This window comes from Watersipora subatra, chromosome 7, assembly GCF_963576615.1.
Source record: "Watersipora subatra chromosome 7, tzWatSuba1.1, whole genome shotgun sequence".
Lineage (NCBI taxonomy): Eukaryota > Metazoa > Bryozoa > Gymnolaemata > Cheilostomatida > Watersiporidae > Watersipora > Watersipora subatra.
Genome location: NC_088714.1, coordinates 33,041,383 through 33,063,077, shown reverse-complemented (window position 1 = coordinate 33,063,077; position 21,695 = coordinate 33,041,383). Strand labels below are relative to the sequence as shown.

At 36.4% G+C, this 21,695-nt stretch overlaps 1 protein-coding gene across 1 annotated transcript; it reads right to left on the bottom strand.

Moving 5' to 3' along the window:
• Positions 1-4: 4 nt before the first annotated feature.
• On the bottom strand, positions 5-21,673 carry LOC137399293 (dihydrolipoyllysine-residue succinyltransferase component of 2-oxoglutarate dehydrogenase complex, mitochondrial-like). Its single transcript, XM_068085341.1, has 11 exons — positions 21,561-21,673; positions 13,354-13,400; positions 12,969-13,021; positions 12,172-12,299; positions 8,747-8,867; positions 5,955-6,199; positions 4,231-4,328; positions 3,264-3,462; positions 2,269-2,352; positions 1,594-1,761; positions 5-347 (listed from the first exon to the last, which is right to left on the bottom strand). Exons 1-11 carry the CDS (start codon positions 21,663-21,665, stop codon positions 213-215), a joined length of 1,383 nt encoding a protein of 460 aa, XP_067941442.1. The 5' UTR covers positions 21,666-21,673; the 3' UTR covers positions 5-212.
• Positions 21,674-21,695: the final 22 nt, after the last annotated feature.

The window sequence follows — 21,695 nt, the reverse complement described above, 5'->3', positions numbered from 1 at the left end:
TATGTGCTATGCAGAATTATTTTTATTTACGGAAAATAGATTTCTAATAATATATGTAAATAATGATATCCAGCATCATTGATCCACACCAAAACCATTTTCAGAGAGAACAACCTATAGCATGAGATTTCTAAATTCTATAAACAATGCCAAAATATAGTCATGGCAATCTTGCAAATCAGTCACATGAAGTTGCTAGCATTCAAGGCCATCTAAAGGTCGACAAGGAGAACCCTTGGGTCTTCTACTGCAGATTTGATTTTCCTAAGAAAAGTGACAGCTTCACGCCCATCTATCAGTCTATGATCATATGTCAGAGCGATATACATCATCGGTCTTATCTCCACCTAGTCAACAGAATTGTGTATGAAACTTGAGCCTAACAAGCAAGATATACAAAGGCTTGATACAATAGCTATTGCGATTGCAGCTCATCATAATTCAGAGCATCACATTAGCTTATTTAGACCATGTGATAATAGCCTGTCAAACCGCCCGCAATGAAGAACAGTTTATCTTATACACCACTTGACATAGACTTCAACAAAAGGTTTGCGCAGAAATAGAATTTACTGAGGTTTACTACTCCTATTCAATTAGCGGGGCTAAAAGTATAGAAACCTCCATGACTCACAACGAAACATCATGCACTTTGTCCCTCGCAATATAGTGACATTGCTAAATACTCCAATGAATGAAACAAAATAAAAAACAAGACACTATACACTCTGCTATAGCCAGGTATGCCATCACACAAAAAAGGGAAAGAGGGCTGAGAGCCAAAAAGGATGCAGCTGTTTATGTACATAGTGGTACATATACAGCAGTGTATATGTACATATGTATGTATATGTACATATGCATATGTACATATACATACATATGCACATATACACTGCTGTATATGTACATGTACACTGCTGTATATGTACATGTACACTGCTGTATATGAACATGTACACTACTGTATATGTACACATACACTACTGTATATGTACATGTACTATGTACATATACACTACTGTATATGTACATAGTACAAACGTACATAAAAAGGTGCGTGACATCACCAATATTGGAGCAGCAATCACAAATAGCGCAAGTTGAAAAGTAAACCATAACGCTTTTCTGCGATGACTGAGATATATTCCCTTCCTTCTTAGTGGCTGGTTACAGACTTATTCTAGTGAGCACTGGAAGGTCGACGTTCTCTAAACAAGGCTTTATAAGCAAGTGCTCTAATAATGGCACTGCACTGACTGTCTATACACACCTAAGGCTATTTTCAACAAACTTTTGATATGTTCAGATGTTCAGTATTTGTGAAAAAGATACATCAATGACAAGCCTTATAGTTTCTGGTACCTTTCACAGACACAAGTGTGCTTTACTAGCAGTGTTCCAAACAAACACCATCAGAGTGTAACAAGATCCTGAGTGTTATTTGGTACACATGCTGGTCTCAGTTGTAGACCTACCATACTTGTGATAACTAAAGTATGCCAAATGATCGCCCATGCTGGTAAAACGACCAGCCATACTTGTGAAAAAGAGAGATGATGGGTGCTGCAAAGAAGAGAAAATAGAGCCAACCTGTCCTTTGATGGCCACAGGCCTGTCAAATATGCCGTGCATGCCAAGTATGGCCGATTGCGGAGGATTAATAATTGGTGTGCCAAACATGGAGCCAAAAACCCCTCCGTTGCTAATGGTGAATGTTCCTCCATCCATATCTTCGACTGCTAATAATCCATCCCTAGCCTGCAATGCAAGAAGAAATGGGAGTTGTTAATCCTCCTCCTACACATGACTATGAATAGACAACTCTAAAAATGATACACACAAAACCAAGAAGAAAGGTTGCGCCATCTTGTCTGGTTGAATTTGTACTCTTTGTAAAATAAAATCAAAGGTCTTTTTAAAGGGTAAATATGATACAAATCAATGCACAGACGCACTAACTTTAAAATGGGTGTGCCATCAAGTGAAAAGGGAATGTGTGAATTAGGTGCTCATAGCAAAAGTTACAAAGAATAACAGACAGCATAACAATTTAGACACTAGTCAAGAGCCTGAGGCTATACTATTCAGTGATAAGCAACTCAGTACACTCGTTCATACAAAGACACACCAGACTTGGTACCACACCAGACTTGGTACCACACCAGACTTGGTACCATGCTGTAGCGTAAACATGTGTGATGTCGTTACTTACAAATACCAAGTGCCGACATTGGGAATGAGAAAAGAGGACATATAAAAACACACCTTCACACCGAGCTCCTCAATGCCTTTCTCTATTTCTGCATAGTTCATGGACTCGACATTCCTGAGTACAGGCACGACCAGCCCCTAAAATAGACCAAAAACATTGAGGTGACTTTGCTAGAAAAAAACCTATATTATCATTTTGATTATATAAGCAGTAATGGAGAGCCCTTGGATAAAAACCGCTCACGCAGTTATGGTGACCAAACAACCAGCTGTCACTGGATAACAGAAATGACTTTGTGCTGAAAACAGAGATTGTATTAGGGAAAACAGTTCCACGAGCTTACACACCATGAGCAAGCTATTACTGACACAGACCATAAACTGAGCAGCGAAAATTAGTAAAAAATTATTAGAAAGGATGTAAAGAATATCATTATGTATACCTCTCCATCCATAATCACAGTAAAAATAATCAGTGATGATGCTGTCTCCTGCGCATCTACTCATTATTCCCTTACCATTATTCAACAACTACTTTGAGAGCCTAAACTGCTGTAAAATGATACGTGACAATACCTCAAAGGTACCCAGCGAAGAGGAGTCAAACAAACTGTTGACCTTGATGTTTTATGCTTGTGTGGAGTAAATCGATTAAACTTGATAAATATAAAGAATGTAACATCTAAAAAAGTTTTAACCGAGTGATTCACAACTCACCTAACTTACGCTTAGGCATGCTTTCAAGATTTGTTCACTTTGTTCATACACTTTCACAATATAAAACAATTGATGGTTCCTTTAGATAAAGCATGAATGCTCTTCAACTTCGCATCTCTGACCAAAACTGTTGAAAAGATGATATATTTTATTAAACTGGAAGACACTTCATAGTAAATAGTTATGCTGCCCCTATTCTTGTACACGCTTGGTGTACAATATACTGGCCTCATTTGTTGCCTTTGTAAAGTACAGACTGACAAACGCGTGCCTCTTTTACAAACGTATGCAATATTTCTAGAGGTGCAACAATAGAAAGAAAGAGCAAATACCTTGGGTGTAGACACCGCCACCGACACATCTACGTAGTCCCTATAAACTATCTCATTCCCATCTATTACAGCATTCACCACAGGCTGGTCTCGAAGGGCAAACCCGGCTGCTTTGACGAAAGCTGACATGAAACCGAGTTTAACTCCATGCTTTTTGAGGAAGGCGTCTTTATACTTTGTGCGCAGCTCCATCACATTACTGAAAAGTATTAGTTTAGCATTGGACTCGATAAAAAACTAACTGAGCCTCGTCAGTTGATCAGATAAAATAATAAAACAGTGAACAAATAATGCCATGACTTACAATGGCTGAACTGCGAATTATAGGAAAAATCCATACATCAAGACGTGTTTCCAATATGAACAGAAAACAATACATACATATAAACTAAGATATGTAAACTCAGTTATCATGTAGGCATGTCCATAAATAATAATTTGAAATTTAGTATTATTTGATGCCATTTGTTACTTGATGTTACTTGATGTTACTGATGTGTTACTTGATGTCATGTCGTTTACCCCATTATAAAATTCTTTGAATTAATTGATGCAGTGGTTTCTTGGCTTTCAGATAATATAAAATTTACTGCTTTCAAAATGTCGGTCCGGAGCCATGAAGTGCAACATGCGTAAATGATGGGACATTTTGTGATGTTCCATCATTTATACGCATGTTGCACTTCATAGCTTCGAAACTATAAATTTTATATTATCGGAAAGCCAAGAAAGTACTGCATCAATTAATTCAAAGAATTTTATAATGGGAGCAAATGTGCGTGTGTAGTAGCATAAAGTAGCTTTAAATGTCAAATTATTATTTAGGGACATGCCCATGTATTACAAGCGTCAGCGGTATTAGGGTACTAATCGACATACAATCAACTAGGTTTTTGTCAAACAAGTTTATAACACTCTACAAGGGAAGCTGTTACTACATATGATTGAAGAAAGCCGTGACCCACACCTCATGTCAATCTCATTAAAGGTAGTTAGCATAGCACAAGTGTTCTGAGCTTCTTTAAGACGTTCAGCTATCCTTATTCTCATCCTGTTCATCTTTACCTGCAGCGCATAGCAAGAATTTAATTATTGGATATGCAGGTAGGTATATAGCCCATAAATCACATGCATGCCACCAGGGCGCGATACCCTAGAAACAATATTTAGCAGCTCCTACAAAATGCTGTGACAAATACTGAATACTGTTTGGTTTCATGGTAAACTTCCAAAACGTATTACATGACGCCTTTAATTTTATTAAATATACTCTCAACATACTGAGTAATGTAATTGCGCGACAGTCGTACGATTGCTGGAAGAAATAAAGAAAAATGTGTCAAGTATTTGCCATCAATATGATAAAATTGTACAAAAACAACTAGTAAACTTATTTTATGATAATTCCGAGCATCTTGGGAAAAATTCTGATGGAGAGACTTATAGCTATTTTTCACTATATTGGTACAGCTTGCAAACAACTAAAGAATGAAGGAATGCATTTAAACTGTGTAAATTACCTAATAAATTCAAAAAGTTTTGCTTTGATTATCAGAATCTTTAGGAAATGGGAGCCTTTTCTGTTCGAACGCAAGTTAGAGGTTTGGATAAAAGATTGCTTGAAATAGAACCCGAACTTGAGACATTCAGCTATATAAACTGACACTCTGTCGCCTCATCAATTGACTGCCTTCCAAATATTCAGATTAATTGTGGAGATACTTGAAAGCCTGACAATCTCTCACAACACACTAGAAGGCCAGGATACTAGTTCTCTCACAACACACTAAAAGGCCAGGGTACTACATCTTTCACAAGACACTAGAAGAACAGGGTACTAGATCTCTCACAAGACACTAGGAGGACAGGGTACTAGATCTCTCACAAGACACTAGAAGAACAGGGTACTAGATCTCTCACAAGACACTAGAAGAACAGGGTACTAGATCTCTCACAAGACACTAGAAGAACAGGGTACTAGATCTCTCGCAAGACACTAGAAGGACAGGGTACTAGATCTCTCACAACACACTAGAAGGACAGGGTACTAGATCTTTCACAAGACACTAGAAGGACAGGGTACTAGATCTCTCACAACACACTAGAAGGACAGGGTACTAGATCTCTCACAAGACACTAGAAGGACAGGGTACTACATCTCTCATAAGACACTAGAAGGACAGGGTACTAGATCTCTCACAAGACACTAGGACAGGGTACTAGATCTCTCACAAGACACTAGAAGGACAGGGTACTAGATCTCTCACAAGACACTAGAAGGACAGGGTACTAGATCTCTCACAAGACACTAGAAGGACAGGGTACTAGATCTCTCACAAGACACTAGAAGAACAGGGTACTAGATCTCTCACAAGACACTAGAAGGACAGGGTACTAGATCTCTAACAAGACACTAGAAGGACAGGGGACTAGATCTCTCACAAGACACTAGAAGGACAGGGTACCAGATATGAATAAGAAAAATCTAATTGCCTTGAGAAGTTTTTCCATTCAGGATTTCTATGGACAGCACAAAACTGTGACAACATGTTTGTAAATGGAAGCTTTCAATGCATAAATGAGAGCATTTGTGCACGCAAAGAGTTGTCGGTGCTAAAAAGCTCACTTTTGAGTGACAGAAGTTACACAAACGTGTTAGGATGCTGTCTGCTCACACCATGCATAACCCACCCGTTCTTCAGACCTGCTGCCGACTGATGTTGGAAGAGAAGCATCCGTAGCAGCAATAGGCTTAACTTGTGACGCAGGAGTTGTGGACATGGGTGCTTTAGGTAGTGGAGGCACCTTGGGCATTGATGTTGGTATGCTGGCTTTTTCTGGTGTTGCAGAAGCTGGAGGAGGTTCAACAGGTTTTTCTTCAGAAGATTTGTCAGGTTTTTTTTCAGAAGTTTCATCTGCAGGTGAACTTGGTGCAGCTACAATAGAACAGAGGCTGGCTAGTATTCAGAGAGTTGCAATTACCAGTGTTAGCTGTTCCACACGATGAAACACAACAAAATGTTTTCTGTGGAAAACTTCTCACATTATAGAAACCTTCACCTTTGAAAGCCTATCTATCATACGAGCCTCCTTAGACAAGATTAAAATATCAGCTCCATGCATATGAGTATCCTACTACTCCCTGAAAATCTAATTATTTGCGGTATAATAGGCAAAGTTTAACTCCAACTTTTACAATGCAAATCATTAATTAGGCAACGAAATGGTAGAACAAAGTTAATATGAATTAGAGCTGGAACGGGTAGCTCGTCCGGTCTTGACGCACCGGGTCAGAGGTGCCCGGGTCGGGCCACCCGACCCTCGGGTCTTCCTTTACAAAGACACGGGTAGGTTTATGGCTAAACGAAAGCGATTGTATATCGCTTTTTAAGTGCGATTGAAATAGAATCGTGTAGTCCTAGCGCGGAAGGACCAGGCGAAATAAAACAAGGTGAGTCAATACCATATTTTTACATCTGCGACAATAGTCTTTGGACTATAGGTTTTTACGATGTTTTCGGCAAGAAATAATCATGTTGGTGGTCTGGGAGTTCATGAAGAAGCCAGTCACGAAAGGGAAAGACGAAGTTATTTGTACAATATGGCAAAGCAAGTTAAGCTACGAAGAAGGGTCCACCTCAATACTATTGAGGCATTTAGAACGAAGGCATCCTGAGGAACTTAAAAGCAAGTGTAAAAACCTAGCGTCTAATTGTTTTTAATTTGAGTTTCTTTCACCAATGCCATAAGTTTTAGGGAAGCGATGGATTTTTGCTTTCTACTATGCTGGGTTATCTATTTCTATAATTGTAAAGTATTTCTTAACTAATCTCTTCTTGTTGATTATAATAGCAAAGTTGAAAATAAAATCTAATAAAAACCCTTCAGCCAAAGTCATGCCATTAATCTATCACCCATTGAATAACATTGATCCACCAATGTCTAGCCATAAATTGTAGATTGCATCTATAAACCAAGCCACAAAATATAATGATCGGTGTGATAATGGGTTCTTTTATCTAAGGTTATTGATGTAACAACATTGGGCTGTAATAGAACTATCTCTTAACCTTAAATGAATAAAAATTTGCGCGTGCTGACCCGGCCCGACTCGATCTTGGCCCTCATTGCTGACCCTGAGTCTGGCCCGACCCTGCATTCCTTGGTCTCGTTCCAGCTCTAATATGAATCTGCATATAACCTGGTATAACATGGTATATCCTGCAGAAAACAGAGTTGAACCTACTGCGACTCATATATATGGAGGCAAATCGTAACTTTTATTGCATAAGTATATATCTTGAGATATACTTATACAATAAGTATATACTTATTGTATACTTATATATAAGTACTTATATATAAGTATACTTATATATACTTATACAATAAGTATATATCAAGGTAACATAATTATAGTAATTGTTATTATTTCCTTTAAGTTAATATGACTACAAAGACGGAGACTTTGGGATGAAGAATCTGATATCGCCACATAAACATGTAGAGCAGCGCACAATAAAAAATGAAAATAATTTTAATTGATATCTAAAATTCTTATACTAGAACTGGAGACTGATCCTCAGGTGAAGTTTTTCATTACAAGATTCATTCTGAAACATATTCATGCAGTTAAGAATAGCACAGCCTCAGCATTTGATATTAAATTGACTATAAGAAATGGCTGACCCCTTCTGCTGGTACAACGAAGCAATGTAATATAAGCCACCCAATTATTTTCACCATTCTGTAGACAACTTTAATCCTTATTTCATGTCTTTGATAGGAGTCGATGTCTGCAAAGTGACTGAGGAAAATCTTTGCTATTTCTAGAGAATGAAATTCGCTATGTAAAAAATCCATTATTGACACGGTGGCTGCCTTGATAATATTATTACTGTCAATGCTACTTGAATGCTTGTATCTCGAAGCTTGCCCATGAAAATTTGATTGAATCAGTGTGAGAAACCAGACTTACGCTATTTATAAATTAAAATGCCATCTCAGTTTATAACAACCAATAGAGTTAAACAATGATACAGAGATGCTATTGCAGGTGACGCGAGACAAATTGCATGCTATTGCAAGACAAATTTGCAATAAGGCAATTTGAACATTTTCTATAGGGAATTAGTAAGCTCTTTAAAAAACTGGAACTAACTTTTATCGTAAATGATAACATGTTATAAAACAACCATCATAGCTATGAATATATACCGTATATACTGGCAGGATGAAGTGAACTATACAGACTTCACTGACAGAAAGAGCAATCGATTGCTCCAAATGATTGAATTTGATTCCGCCTTGCCAAAGGATTAAACTAGGCAGTTATAAAAGACATGTGCCAGTTGACAGCCGATGCGTTGGCATTTTGGTGCATAAGTCTAAGCTGAATATCAATCCAACTCTACTTTAGTGTAAATGCAGGGAGAACCAAAAACAGATACGATCCAACATCAGAACAGGAGAGTTTGACTTACCTGCAGCAGCATCTCCAGCTGCTATGGTAACCAACGCAGTGCCCGGAGTCACTGTTGTCCCGTCCTCCACAAGCAATGCAGTAATTGTCCCACTTACTGTTGATTTGACAGCCAGTGATGTCTAAAGCACATATTATGAAATATTTATGGCATCAATGAATGAAATTGCATTATATTCGCTATTAATAGTGACTACAGAATCTTTTAATTTAAAATGGCATGGCTGCAGCAAACCTAGACTTTTCATAAAATAATTTCACAACAAACAATTTCATGTTGGCTCAATTTTTTATGGACCTATTATGGCATATCACGTCAAAACTACTTCTTCAAATATAAAATATAGTGGGGTGTAAATAATAATATAGGAATATCCATTTAGCTAAACTTTAAGAGATTTTAGCCTGTTCTACTTTGCAGCATTTCCATGCATCTTAAAAGGTATCACAAATGAAACAAATGTTTAATATATTGTTCTTTAATAGGTGTTTAACAATTATGCAAATTAGTGTACTTTTATTTAGAAATATAAAAGACAGTCCATTTTATGAATTTGCTTCCTTATGAGCCATTTCATAGGCAGTTGTAAAACATGAAGGAGGCAGTACTTGAACATAACATATGATAGATGCGTTGAGGACAGAAACAAAAGTTACCATATTGTTTTAAGATAAAATGAAGTTGAATTTTGAAATTTGCTAAAACCTGTTGAAAAACTTTGAACTTGTTGATGATTAAAAAGGTATGCATATCTGATTGACCTCAGCAATATGAAGAGTTGACAACCATAAGGCATGAAACTATTACTGATGGTCTCATACAAAAATTCACAAACTTTATAACACAGGAACCACCTTTTGATTTTTTAATTTATGTAAAACTCAATTTAAGATGTGCTTTTCTCGGTTTGACCCGGTGTGTGATAGAGAGTTCAAAAGCTGCCAGCTCCAATTTTTTACTGCTGCCTGCGCAATATTCCATATACAGCGAAGAGTTGGCAAACATGTGTTTTTATATTTTTAGTGTAGCTAAAATGAGAGATTCCGCATGCATATGCTGTTTTTTTAGCATTCGAACAAGTTAAATACAAACCAAACACAAGAATAATCCTCGTTATTTTTCGAGCTAATGCTATAGTGATATACTATCACTCATAATCATAAATAGCACCATAGAATAAACATAAATGCTCTAGATTTAAATGCCTCGGCATCTATAACTGTATTGGTAACAGACTTTGTTTTAAAAACAAATAACAGTATATCTTATACAACATACTCAATACGAAAAGTCTAGGATTAAAGGAAATCAGGGCTGTATTGTCCAAAAAACGTGGATAGGAGACTGTTAATTAGTAATTGCCAGAGGGTCGAGGGCCTGACTCGACCGTTTACGGCCATGTGGGGAGGGTCTGGGAGGGGAGCTGAAGCGCCCTCTCAGTGAAGGGGGGGGGGGTTCAGGGGCCCTCCCCGAGAAAATTTTGAGAATTAAGAAAAAAATTAGAGCATTTTAAAGTGTATCTTGTATTATTTAAGGTGGATATCCAGGTCCTGCCAAGGTGAGTTATTTCAAGTCTTGCAAAGAGAGCTAGCCACAGAGTTACATGGTTTTGAGTTGTAACCCTATATATGTATATTTACATTTATATTCATAAATATACATACATGTACATGCGTACATAAAAGATTGATTGTTATAGCTTGACACTTGTCTTTTAAGAGCACCTGTTTCAGTTACAAAAATAAGTTGAAATAATATATTACATGCACCAGGGAAAGACAACAATAATAGATAACTTGGCCTGCTTAAAACTTATTATGTTTAAATTATGACCACCTAGAAATACAATGAGCAACAAACTTGGCCTGCAAACACAAACTATTCCATTCAATTCAGTCACTTAGTGCAATAAAACGCTTCCTATCCAGATGTCGACCAACAAACTCATTCACTATATAATTATAATCTACTTTGTCAAGTAGAGCATGCATGAGAAGAAGATCATTCATTCTTGATTGTGACATAGTACTCCTCATAGCTGCTAAGATAGACAGGATTGAAGTAATAAATTAAATGACACTTTATTATAAATTATAATTTATTTATAAAATAAAAATAATTATTTATTGAATTCGTGTTATGATCGTTCTGTTGTTTTGTTCATGACAATGACATTGTTCAATGATCATCTATCAAATGTCCAGGAACTCGGGCAAAGAATAAAACTTTAAAAAAAAGTAAAGTGAATTGAAAAAGAAAAAAAATTAAATTTTTAACAAATAAATAAAAAACCTCACTTTATTATCACGGTTGATATAGAGGCCCGTCTGCACGCTCACGTGATACTTAATTGTAGCTTTACCTGAAAAAATGTTTGATAGGTTGAGTAGATTGTGACGATTTTGAAGGAGCTTCAGTTTTTTACTGCAGACAAGATTCTTGTTAGTGGCCATTTTGTTTGCTGACTGCATAGACCTATTAACTATACTATATTAAAGTATATTAAACTATCTAAAAGTATAGTTAATAGGTCTATGGCTGACTGACAGTGACTGTCCAAATCTGGCCACAGCAGCAATGATCGCGGATTCAATACCATCCTATTTTCAAGAGATCATTGGAATGCTCGTACTTCGCGAGGATCCCATGGAGACATAAACACCGTGTCACTGGTGATAAAATGGAAAAGTTTCGAAATCTAATATTTATGAGTTTTGGTGCCACATAATGACTTCTACCATGTACACTATGCCGATTTCGCAATTTCCGATATTTTGACAGAAGAAAAGTGCTCCGGATAGTTCCGGCGTCTTCTAATAAGACAATACAGTACTAAAGGAAATAAATGATAATATGAATCTGTCTGTAATATCATCGTTTAGTGTGCTCGGTGGTTAGTTGGATAAATCACCGTTATTAAAATACTTAGCATTTGTCAATGAACTCTGATACTGCTCATATGAAAGCATGCTGAACGATTGGTGAGACTATTCCAGGAGGAGATGACTCCTGATTAAAATATAGTAGCTGCCTGTTATCATTTTCCGAAATAGGTAAACTACACTGCAGTCACACCTCCTTTAAATGCAAACAGTACATTGCAGTAATTTGTGCTTATGAATAAGAATCGACAGCCATATAAATGGCAGTACGTGATTAAGGTCTATCTATTATTGCCAGTGGTCAAAAATATCTTCACTTGGCGAATTAAAACCATTTCTTTGTGTCATCTGCGCAAGTATTACAACATCTTGGTCATCCACGGATGACTAGATTCTATGCTGACTTTGGCAGCCTAGGTCTCGACACCTGCTGATTCTATGAAGCCATAAATAGATTTATTCTTCAACAAATCATGTGAATAATTCAATAATAAATGTCTAAATAATAAAGGTAGATGGTTTTGTTAAAAGGCAAGAACAAACCTTATCTGTCTCGACCTCTCCAATGGTATCATCAACATTGACAAAATCTCCAACAGCCTTCTCCCACCTCATATCTCCCTCGGTAATTGAGTCAGCAAAGGGTGGACAACTGACCGTCGTGTCAGCTACTACAAAGACATGATGGACAAAAATGGAAAGAATCGTGATCTCGTAACTGACACGTTCTAGAAACATGGTCTTGAACATGCTAATATATACTTGAGGTGCTAAATACAGACAGCGGATATACGTGTACTATATACTTACATTGACTGTTTCTTTACTGACACAGAATGTATTATTCAAACATCTTCAGAAATGCTTAAGACCTACTGTATATCCTCACGTGTAAGCCAATCTCACATATAAGCATATAGTAAAACAGCCATAACACGAAGAATTAAAAAAATTTGCATGTAAGCCGGACACCACAAATTTAAGTGCAAGCCCTAGATACGGTATATAAAAACCTAGGCAACAGACTACCAACCGCATGCTTAGCATGGTTCGAGTTGTAGCTGATGTAATTAGGTTAGCATAACGTCATGTTGTTGTAGAGCGATCAGCAGCATGCTCATATAAACTGACCCCATAGTCTGGTAACTTTTTAAACTTCTAAATTCGAGGATATATGATACTTTTACCAAACATCAGACTTACATATAGACTAGCAAATACCTAAAACTAGCATAATTGTACGATGTGTACAGATAATTTGTATATAATAAAGAACAGGTAGCCACATATAATCGTACTTCATGATCTATGGACTCGCATAGTAGGACTCACATACTTACACCTCCATGCTGTCAAGTGAAAATCTCTTTGAGCTTCGGTTAAATGAACACGCCTAAAATACAACAAAATCTGGTCACACCGACTATATTCACCCGAAAAACCTGGTTAGAGACGAGTAGCTAACGGGAATTGATTTTTGTTATTTGTTTTCAGTTACTATCAGTAGCAGACGATCTGACTTCTACTTGTCTAACAGTGAACATAACCGCAGTACCTACATTCACTAGCAATAGAGAAAGTTTTGGCACATAAATGGAAATAAAAGTATGACGCAATGACATCACACCATCAAACAGGTATTTTATAGAAGGTATACAGAATAATCCCAGATGACAGTTTCTAAGACTAACAACTAAACATTGAGGCTATATAATATACACTTACAGGATACGCTGTTCCAATCTGGAAGGCACATTTCTTGGTCTTTTACTCTGTTAAAAACAGAACTAGTTAACTAAATGAGGAGGTAAATTCGAGGAACTTTAAGTGAACCATAGATACATAAAGGTTTATATATCTATGGAGTGAACCTTTTAAAATCAATTGACAAATTGCAACTTTTTTGTTAACGATACACAAAATAGCAATCAGCCAAAAGCAGGACCTTGCGATATACAAAATAGCCTCTCTTATTATAGTCTTTGAATTCCTTACACCCTAATCAAAGAAAATGAAATTATGTAAAATATTCGAATCTTTTTAGTTTTGAATGCATTTTCTACTCAATTTGCACCAGCAGTAGCATTTGAATTCATCCAAAATTATTCACATTTATCAGGAAATGTGCAGTTTGCCCATCAAACACCCAACATAGAACAACGCAAGTCAGAAATGCTAAAGCACTGCTTCTTAAAACTTCTCTTTACAGAATAGACAAAATTAAAGACAGTTTTACAAATTACAACAGCTAGATAGCTGTGTGCCTGTCACAAGATGGTAAATACCGACATCGTGTGCTACTCCAAGTTACAAATTAGATAAAAATAAGGCATCAAAGTAATAACTGGTTGCATCAAGTTGATGATTATCTCTTTCCCATTTTAAGAGTGCGGATATACCAAGTAAACCTCAAATTATACCCTATCCTAAATAAAAAAAAGTTATGTTCAACGCTACGTAAAACTGGTTTAATTAAGCGCTTAGACTGGTTCAGGAAAAATATTAGCTTTTTAAATTTAATTGCGTCAACGTGAAACTTAAAAAATTATCGTTAGTTTTAATGTTACAATGATGTTCAAATGGGTTATGGATGTTCTAAAATAGATTTTGGGAAGTTATAATCATTAAACACAAAACAGAATTTCAATGAATCCTAATTACAATCAACAACCCGAATTCTTTTTTCATACTGACTCAAATCAATCAGCGAACAAAAATTTGGGTCTGAAATGCTAGTACACAACATCCGCTTTTGCATTTCGAAATCTGCATTTTTGCAGCGATCATTCAACTTGACAGTTGATTAATTTGCCTGTAAATTGTGTAAAAATGAGCTGTGGGTTCATCCAGTGTTGAACGTGAGTCTACGAAAATTGCTCGACACCAATGGCTAACTAATGCTGTTTTTACTATCTATTTGGGATAATTCAGATATGCTCATCAAACTTTGACAGCGGTGTTTCTGTGTTTAAAAAATATAGGGCCCAAAATATATTTGTCAACTGCTAATAGTGCAAATTAATTAATGACAAACTATTTGTATTACATGCAAGTAATATTACAGCTAAGAAACACAATAATGATTCTTTGCGATATTTACAGTTGAAATCTCATAAAACCTTAAAGCAACAACTTTGAAAAGCTAATAGCAGAAACGAAAAATTTCAGAAAATTTTTTTTAACACATCCTTGCGGGTAGTAGTCTGAATATTGATGATAAGAACAACTTTGTGTGCAGGAACCACTGCTATCAGACAGTTAACAAAAGCTTGTGTATTGATCTCTTTGAAGGTCTCATTACATTTAAGTAATGTAATATTTAGGAGTCTAAATATTGGCTTTTAACATAAGCGAAAACTGGCATGTTTTATGTCCGCTTGCTATGATACATGTGGCACATTTAAGCTTGTACAGCTACAGACGGCGCCGATAGAAACTTCTGTCGAACAATTATTAGTTCAGTAGCTTAAATCTTTTTTGTAGCACCTAAAGTAAAGTTATTGTTGTGTCTGCTCATATCTGATTCAAAGAAGTTCTACATAAAATTGACTCATTTTCCCAGAAATCACACACAAATTTACTTTTTTATGGCACAAGCAACCTTACTCAATATTACGATTTTAAATAGGCACGCTTATGCCGATAATGTTAGATATTACAATGATTCAACAAAACTTCTTTGTTTAATCATAATCTAGAAATGCTAAGCATTCATCTCTGTTCGAAATTGACCGAGAATACACTCAAGATACTATTATTCTTCCGGTAAAAAATACTTTTGTATGGAAGCCGTTTTTATAAATTATCCACAAAAGTGAGACAGACTGTAATCTGACTTGTTATGCTACTTGACTGTTATGATGTTAATCAAATCTTAACTTTATAGGATATATAGATATGCTAGGAAGCTGCAACATTAACCAACTACAGTTGACGCTTCTACAACGTACACAATCAGTGGGAGCGTTTACTTTATAGGAAATTTATGTTCTACGAACAGTAAAATCCATGTAAATTGCCTAATCCGTTCCTAGATTATTCCAGACTCACCCCTTTGATACTTCAAAAAAGAACAAGACTGGAATTAACCTTTTAATTTAATGTCTGTACCATAACTGTAGTATTATTGGTTTGTATTGACAACTTGTCTCTTTTTTCTTATCACTTTCACTCGGTTCATGGTCCATCATTGTAGTAATTTTATTATGAGTTGAGAAGAACACATGCCTTCAACGCACGCCTTCAACGTCAATTCACCATGAGCTTTTATTTTATTCTAGACAACAAAACCCATTTTGCAAATGGAAAATAATAAAAAGGTTTTGTATCTAAAATAAAGTAAAACTAAAAGATTACTTTATTACAATAAGAGCGGTGTCTATCTCTCCGTCCGCTTATCCGTCAAACAGGTTCAAGGTTATTATAATGAAATATAGCTTTAGACGATAGTCCAACCATGAACATTCAGATTGGTAGATCGACACACTGACAGAATAATTGCGCAGGTACTTATTATCTGTGCTTTACCAACTCAAAATACTATTTCTAATGTTGAACTAGACTGTCATGGTAGTAATATATATCTAAATTTCTCAAAGTATGCCCGTATGTCGTATATCCGTCTGTCATTGCAGCTATAGCTATTAGTAGAATAGCTGTAGCTGGACAGCAATGCAGACTTACCGCCATTAGAAGCTTAGCTTATTAAGCAGCTTACTGGAATTTTCTATTGGCAATGTGCCTGGCTAACAGCTTGAAAGTTACAGTTGTTTGACAAAGTTTTAAAACATTTACAGTTGTTTTTACTTTTCTCTTAATTCATTTCAACTACACAAAACACTTCTTCCATGATATGTAGTTTGAAAGTTAGAATGGGAAATGTTGTTATATGTTGAATATAAATCAATTTTCTGTCCAAAGACTTTTTCATTACCCGGGCAACGCCGGGTAGCACAGCTAGTATATATATAGAGACTAGCTATGCCACCCAGCATTGCCCGGGTAATAAAAAGTCTTTGGAAAGAAAATTGATTTGTATTCAATCTATAACAACATTTGCCATTCTACCCTTCAAACTACATATTATGAGAAAAGTGTTTTGTGTAGTTGATAAATTAAGAGAGAAAATAAAAACAACTGTTTGAGGCTTTCAAACTTTGTCAAACAACTACAACCTTTAAACTTCATATCATGAGGCAAATACTTCGTGCAGGTCAAATAAATTAAAAACAAAACAACCATAAAAGGGTTTAGATGTAAATGTGAAATAATTAGCAAGTAATAGCTAAATTAAGTCTGTTTTGCTACAATTACAATGAAAGATGATTCAGCAATGATACAATTAATACGAACTGAGAAAACAAAATAAAAATTCTGAATAGGCTGAATCAATAATAACACTTCTTGCATAGAAGTGTGTGTGTATAAAAAAGATTACTATTCCACCAGAAGCTATCCATCAAAACTTTGAATATGACGATACTGGTGCCCCTCGATACTGGTACAATTGTCAAAATGATATGTATCGTACCGTCTCTGTCTGACCGAACGGTGAGAGAATGTCAAAGCTTTCTCTACGGAGATAATATAATTGTCTGCGAGAAAATAATTGGCTTTGACCGTGGATATAGCAATTGAAACTTACGAAAAACCGAAAATAGAAGTTCAAGAAAACACGAAAAAGTGTTGTGTTCTATAGAACGAATAGAGTTTCAAATAATACGTCATTTAACATGTGCATACGGTATATTGTATATATTATAGTGCCTTTGATCAATATGCTTTGTGTAGCTCAGTGGTAGAGCGTGTGGATTGAAAACTTGCGGTTGCAATCTCCGTGAGTTCGAACCCATCATAATGCGGACTTTAAGATTTTAACAGCTATAGCTGGACATTCACAAAGATGAATACACAGAAACACAGACAAACTTCGAAAAACATAGATAACTGTCTGGACCAATGTCATTTTTTCTCTCAGGTACAACAAGAGGGAAAGTGAAGTTTTTAAGGCTAATCACAAGTGGTATTCAAATTGAATTTGACAAGTTGAAACCGGGTTCACTTTACGTTATATGAAACTTTTTACGTAGTACCAAGCAAAAACTTTGCATAAATTTTTTACGCTATGTGGGATTTGTTATAGGGGGTACACATTATCGGAGATATTGTAATTTGAAACCGTCAATTATTGGATAGTCTATAAATTAAAATGTTTCCAAAGGCCATAAGAGCCAAATTAAACTTGAAACAGCAGCAGAATGTGTGATCGAATATCTGGCAGTGAGCGGGTGAATGTGTTACTTTTCAATATTAGTGCACAGATCTGTAAAAAAAAACTAACCTCCTATGCATATAATAATGCCTAAAACATTTATAGCGCATGAAGTCTTGACAGATGTTCTTTATACAAACTTTAATTGATTGTTTACTATTCAATGACTATCACCAAGTACCTAACGCATATAATACATGATTTATCTTGCAACATTGTTATTCGAGAAAGCTTCTGCCATTTTTGACAACATAGTTTGCTAGTTGTACAAACTATTATATGATTGTCAATTCTAAAAACTATCATAGCCAAAATGGCTACTTCACGAACTGACACAAATACGGTGTTCTTTTGAAGGCGTAGAGACAATAGTTTTGTTAGAGCCTTTAACAATGATGTTTTGGTAATAGCTATAATTGTTTGACCAAAAACGTCAGCACATATTGGAGTTTCCATGCTATATGAATAAAATTTAAAGGTTGATGTAGAGCAATTTGGGGCAGCAGACAGTTTTAATACACCGCAAATATAGATACAAACGAATATACAGATACAAACGACAAAACATTCAACAGTATCGAAAATTAGGCTTTGAAATCATCATTTACAAAGTAAACCAAATTGACTCAAAAACAACAACAATAGATGTTAACTACTGCACTAACTAATTTATAGCCAATGGAATCATAGTATTAAAATAGCAGTTATTGCTAAAATTCTACTTATGATTACTAGAATTACTAGGTCTAGGTCTAGGTAAAACTCGAGCCTTTAGACCCCGCTCGCGGGTAAAAGAAGGCCTTCAAAATGTCTGTCAAAAATTCGATAAAATTTCATGGCTTTCCTCGCAGGTTGCGGGAAGTCCTGGGCATAAAACTATATTGATAAAAACTCGAATTTGACTCAATGGCGGGGGGTTCCCCGTTAGTTGTTGACCTTGTATTATGATCATGAGTTGTATCTTGTAAATGCTTAAAACTATCAACAAAAGAACTGTGCCTGCTATCTGTTAAAATTTCTAGCATCAATGTCATGCGAGCACTCTTACGCCTTGCCTCCAACAGCTCTAGATCCAAAAACTGCCTTGCTTCCGTAACACTCTGTTTTCCCCTCAAATCTGAAATAAAACGCACAGCCCTTCGCTGCACATTCTCCAACGATGTTATCTGCCTAACTAAATGAGGGTCCCATACCTCACCTGCATATTCCATTATAGGTCTACACAAGGTGAGGTATGCAACCCTCTTCACCTTTCTGGGGGCCTTAAAAAGCACATGCCTCATCATACCCAACCTCCGAGAAGCCTTTGCCGTCACCGAATCAATCTGCAAGTCCCAACTAAAATCACTAGTAATCTCAACTCCAAGATATTTAAAAGCTGATACATTCTCTAACGCTATTCCTCCCAAAAAGTAATCCACAGAACTATCAAGACCGTTCTTACCAAACCTGACTATTTGACACTTATCAGTGTTAAACACCATACCCCAATGCTCAGCCCACCTTTCCAACAAAAACAAATCTTCCTGGAATTTCTGGGAACTATCTAAGCTGTTAACCGGGCAATAAAGAAGGGCATCGTCCGCAAAAAGTCTTATTGTCGATGTCTTTATAATGCTACAAATGTCATTAATGTAAACTAGAAAAAGAGAGGGCCCCAGCACGGAACCCTGAGGAACACCAGAAGTTACTGCAAGAGAACCAGACGTTGCTCCCTCCACAACCACTCTCTGCATTCGGTCTGCCAAAAAATGTGCTATCCATCTAACTACTGCTGAGTCAATACCAATAAATAACAGCTTTTCAATTAAGAGACCGTGAGGTACTCGATCGAAAGCTTTCGAAAAATCCAACACTGCAGCGTGTACCGAGTCATTTCCATCCACCATTTTCATAATGTCATCTACTGTTGTGACAAGTTGGGTAGTGCATGAGAGACCCTGTCTAAATCCATGTTGGTTTGGGTTGAGCGTCACATTAAGATGCTGATTAATATTGCTTAGTACTATATGTTCTAAAAGTTTGCATGCAATACATGTAAGTGAAACTGGTCTAAAATTACTGGGGCTGTCTCTCGAGCCTTTTTTAAAAATTGGTACTACGTTTGCCGCCTTCCAGATATCAGGCAGCTGGCCAGTATTAAGAGAATGTTGAAAGATAAGAGCTAAAATCTGACTAGTGACCACCACATCAAGACTGAGGTCCTCTTTCCTCAGCTGGTCAGGGCCTGGGGCCTTTCCGGTCTTCAGACCAATTAATAATTTCCTCACCCCCTCACTAGTAATTGTAATCGGACAGTTCCCTTCAGCCCAAAGCGGGTCTGAGTATGAACTGCTCCCAGAAAAAACACTCTGAAAATACTTGTTAAAAATCTCTGAAGTCTCAAAAGCTGATTTACCCTTAAAAATAACAGAGCCATGGCAGCTCTTCCCACTCTTCCTTCTATAAAATGAATAGAAAGGCTTGCTATCTCCCAAACTCAGTGGTTTGAATAATATTCTATCATAGTGGTCATATTCCATTTTCCTAAAGAGCTTTTTGTTTTGGCGCCTAGCCTGTTTGTACTGTTGTAGGTCTGTGTCCAGGCCACTTTTCTTGAATTTATCATACAATTTTCTTTGCGATCTTACACACTTCCTGGCAGAATCATTAAACCATACGGGCTCGTCTTTGTTTCTGATCTTTTTTGTGCATTTAGGTACATAGTTACTGACTGCTTCTTTCAAGTCCGTTTCAAAGATTTGCCATGTTGTGTTTATGTTTTCTTCATTTTGAATAGCGCTTGACACTTTAGAAAGTGTTTTCTCTAGAGCCAGAGTGATAGCTTCAAAATTTGCCTTAGCGTATATTTTAAAAGAATCATTATGCTTACTATTTGGCCTAAAATCCCTGATTTTTATATTTATGCCTACCATGTAATGGTCACTTAGTCCAGGATTGATCACATTCAAATCTGTAAAAAGGCTGTCATTATTAGTAAGGATTAGGTCGAGTGTATTGCCAAGTTGGTGTGTAGGCTCAGTCACGAGTTGGGTCAGGTGATGGGATAGCAGACTGCTCAAAAAAGATTTGTGAAGTGTTTTGTTGTGAGATCCAGAACGAACTTGACCTATAATCCAGTCTATGTCAGGCAAGTTAAAATCGCCTGAAACAAATATAGTAGATTTAGGAAATCTTGACACTACTTGTCCCAGTAGATCGTCAAGTGGATCAATTGTTTGTCTGATAAAAGAAGGTGGGATGTAAAGGCACAAAATTATCAAATCTAGGCCACTATCAACGCATTCTATTTTTACACAAACCACTTCTATTGGAAAATATGTACCCTCTAAGTGGATCTGGTGGTGATTAATACATGGTGAAAGGGCAATCATAACTCCTCCGCCATGGCAATCTCGATCACATCTATAAATACACTTTTGCGATGAGCTCAAAATCATTTCATTATTGAAAGACGAATCAATATGTGTCTCTGTAATGCATAGTATATCATATTCCGATGCTAAAACTATATAAATAAATAAACTAAAATATACTATATTCATATTTTAGGTGGAAGTTGTACAAATGTTAACGAAAGGAAGCAAATTTAGGAGGCAAAGTATCGATGCATTTTATTAAATTTGTCAATAATTTATATATGTTTAAATACACTGCTTACAAGACATCTAGAAAACGTTGCAGTTCGGGTGAATATTTTCGAAAAGTTTCTCCCAGATAGCCGGCCGCAAGCCACCGCAAATCCAGCCATCATTGCTTTACACATGCGCGAATCGTTCTAGGTAGACTGTGATTA

Bases quoted from the DNA above. Each gene is read 5' to 3' on its own strand.
- LOC137399293 (XM_068085341.1), bottom strand. From the start codon at position 21,665: ATGTGTAAAGCAATGATGGCTGGATTTGCGGTGGCTTGCGGCCGGCTA. The intron at 13,022-13,353 runs GTAAGTGTATAT...GTTGTATTTTAG, and splicing joins AGATTGGAACAGCGTATCCT to GCGTGTTCATTTAACCGAAG. The intron at 1,762-2,268 runs GTGTGTTTTTAT...CTTGCATTGCAG, and splicing joins TTGAGGAGCTCGGTGTGAAG to GCTAGGGATGGATTATTAGC.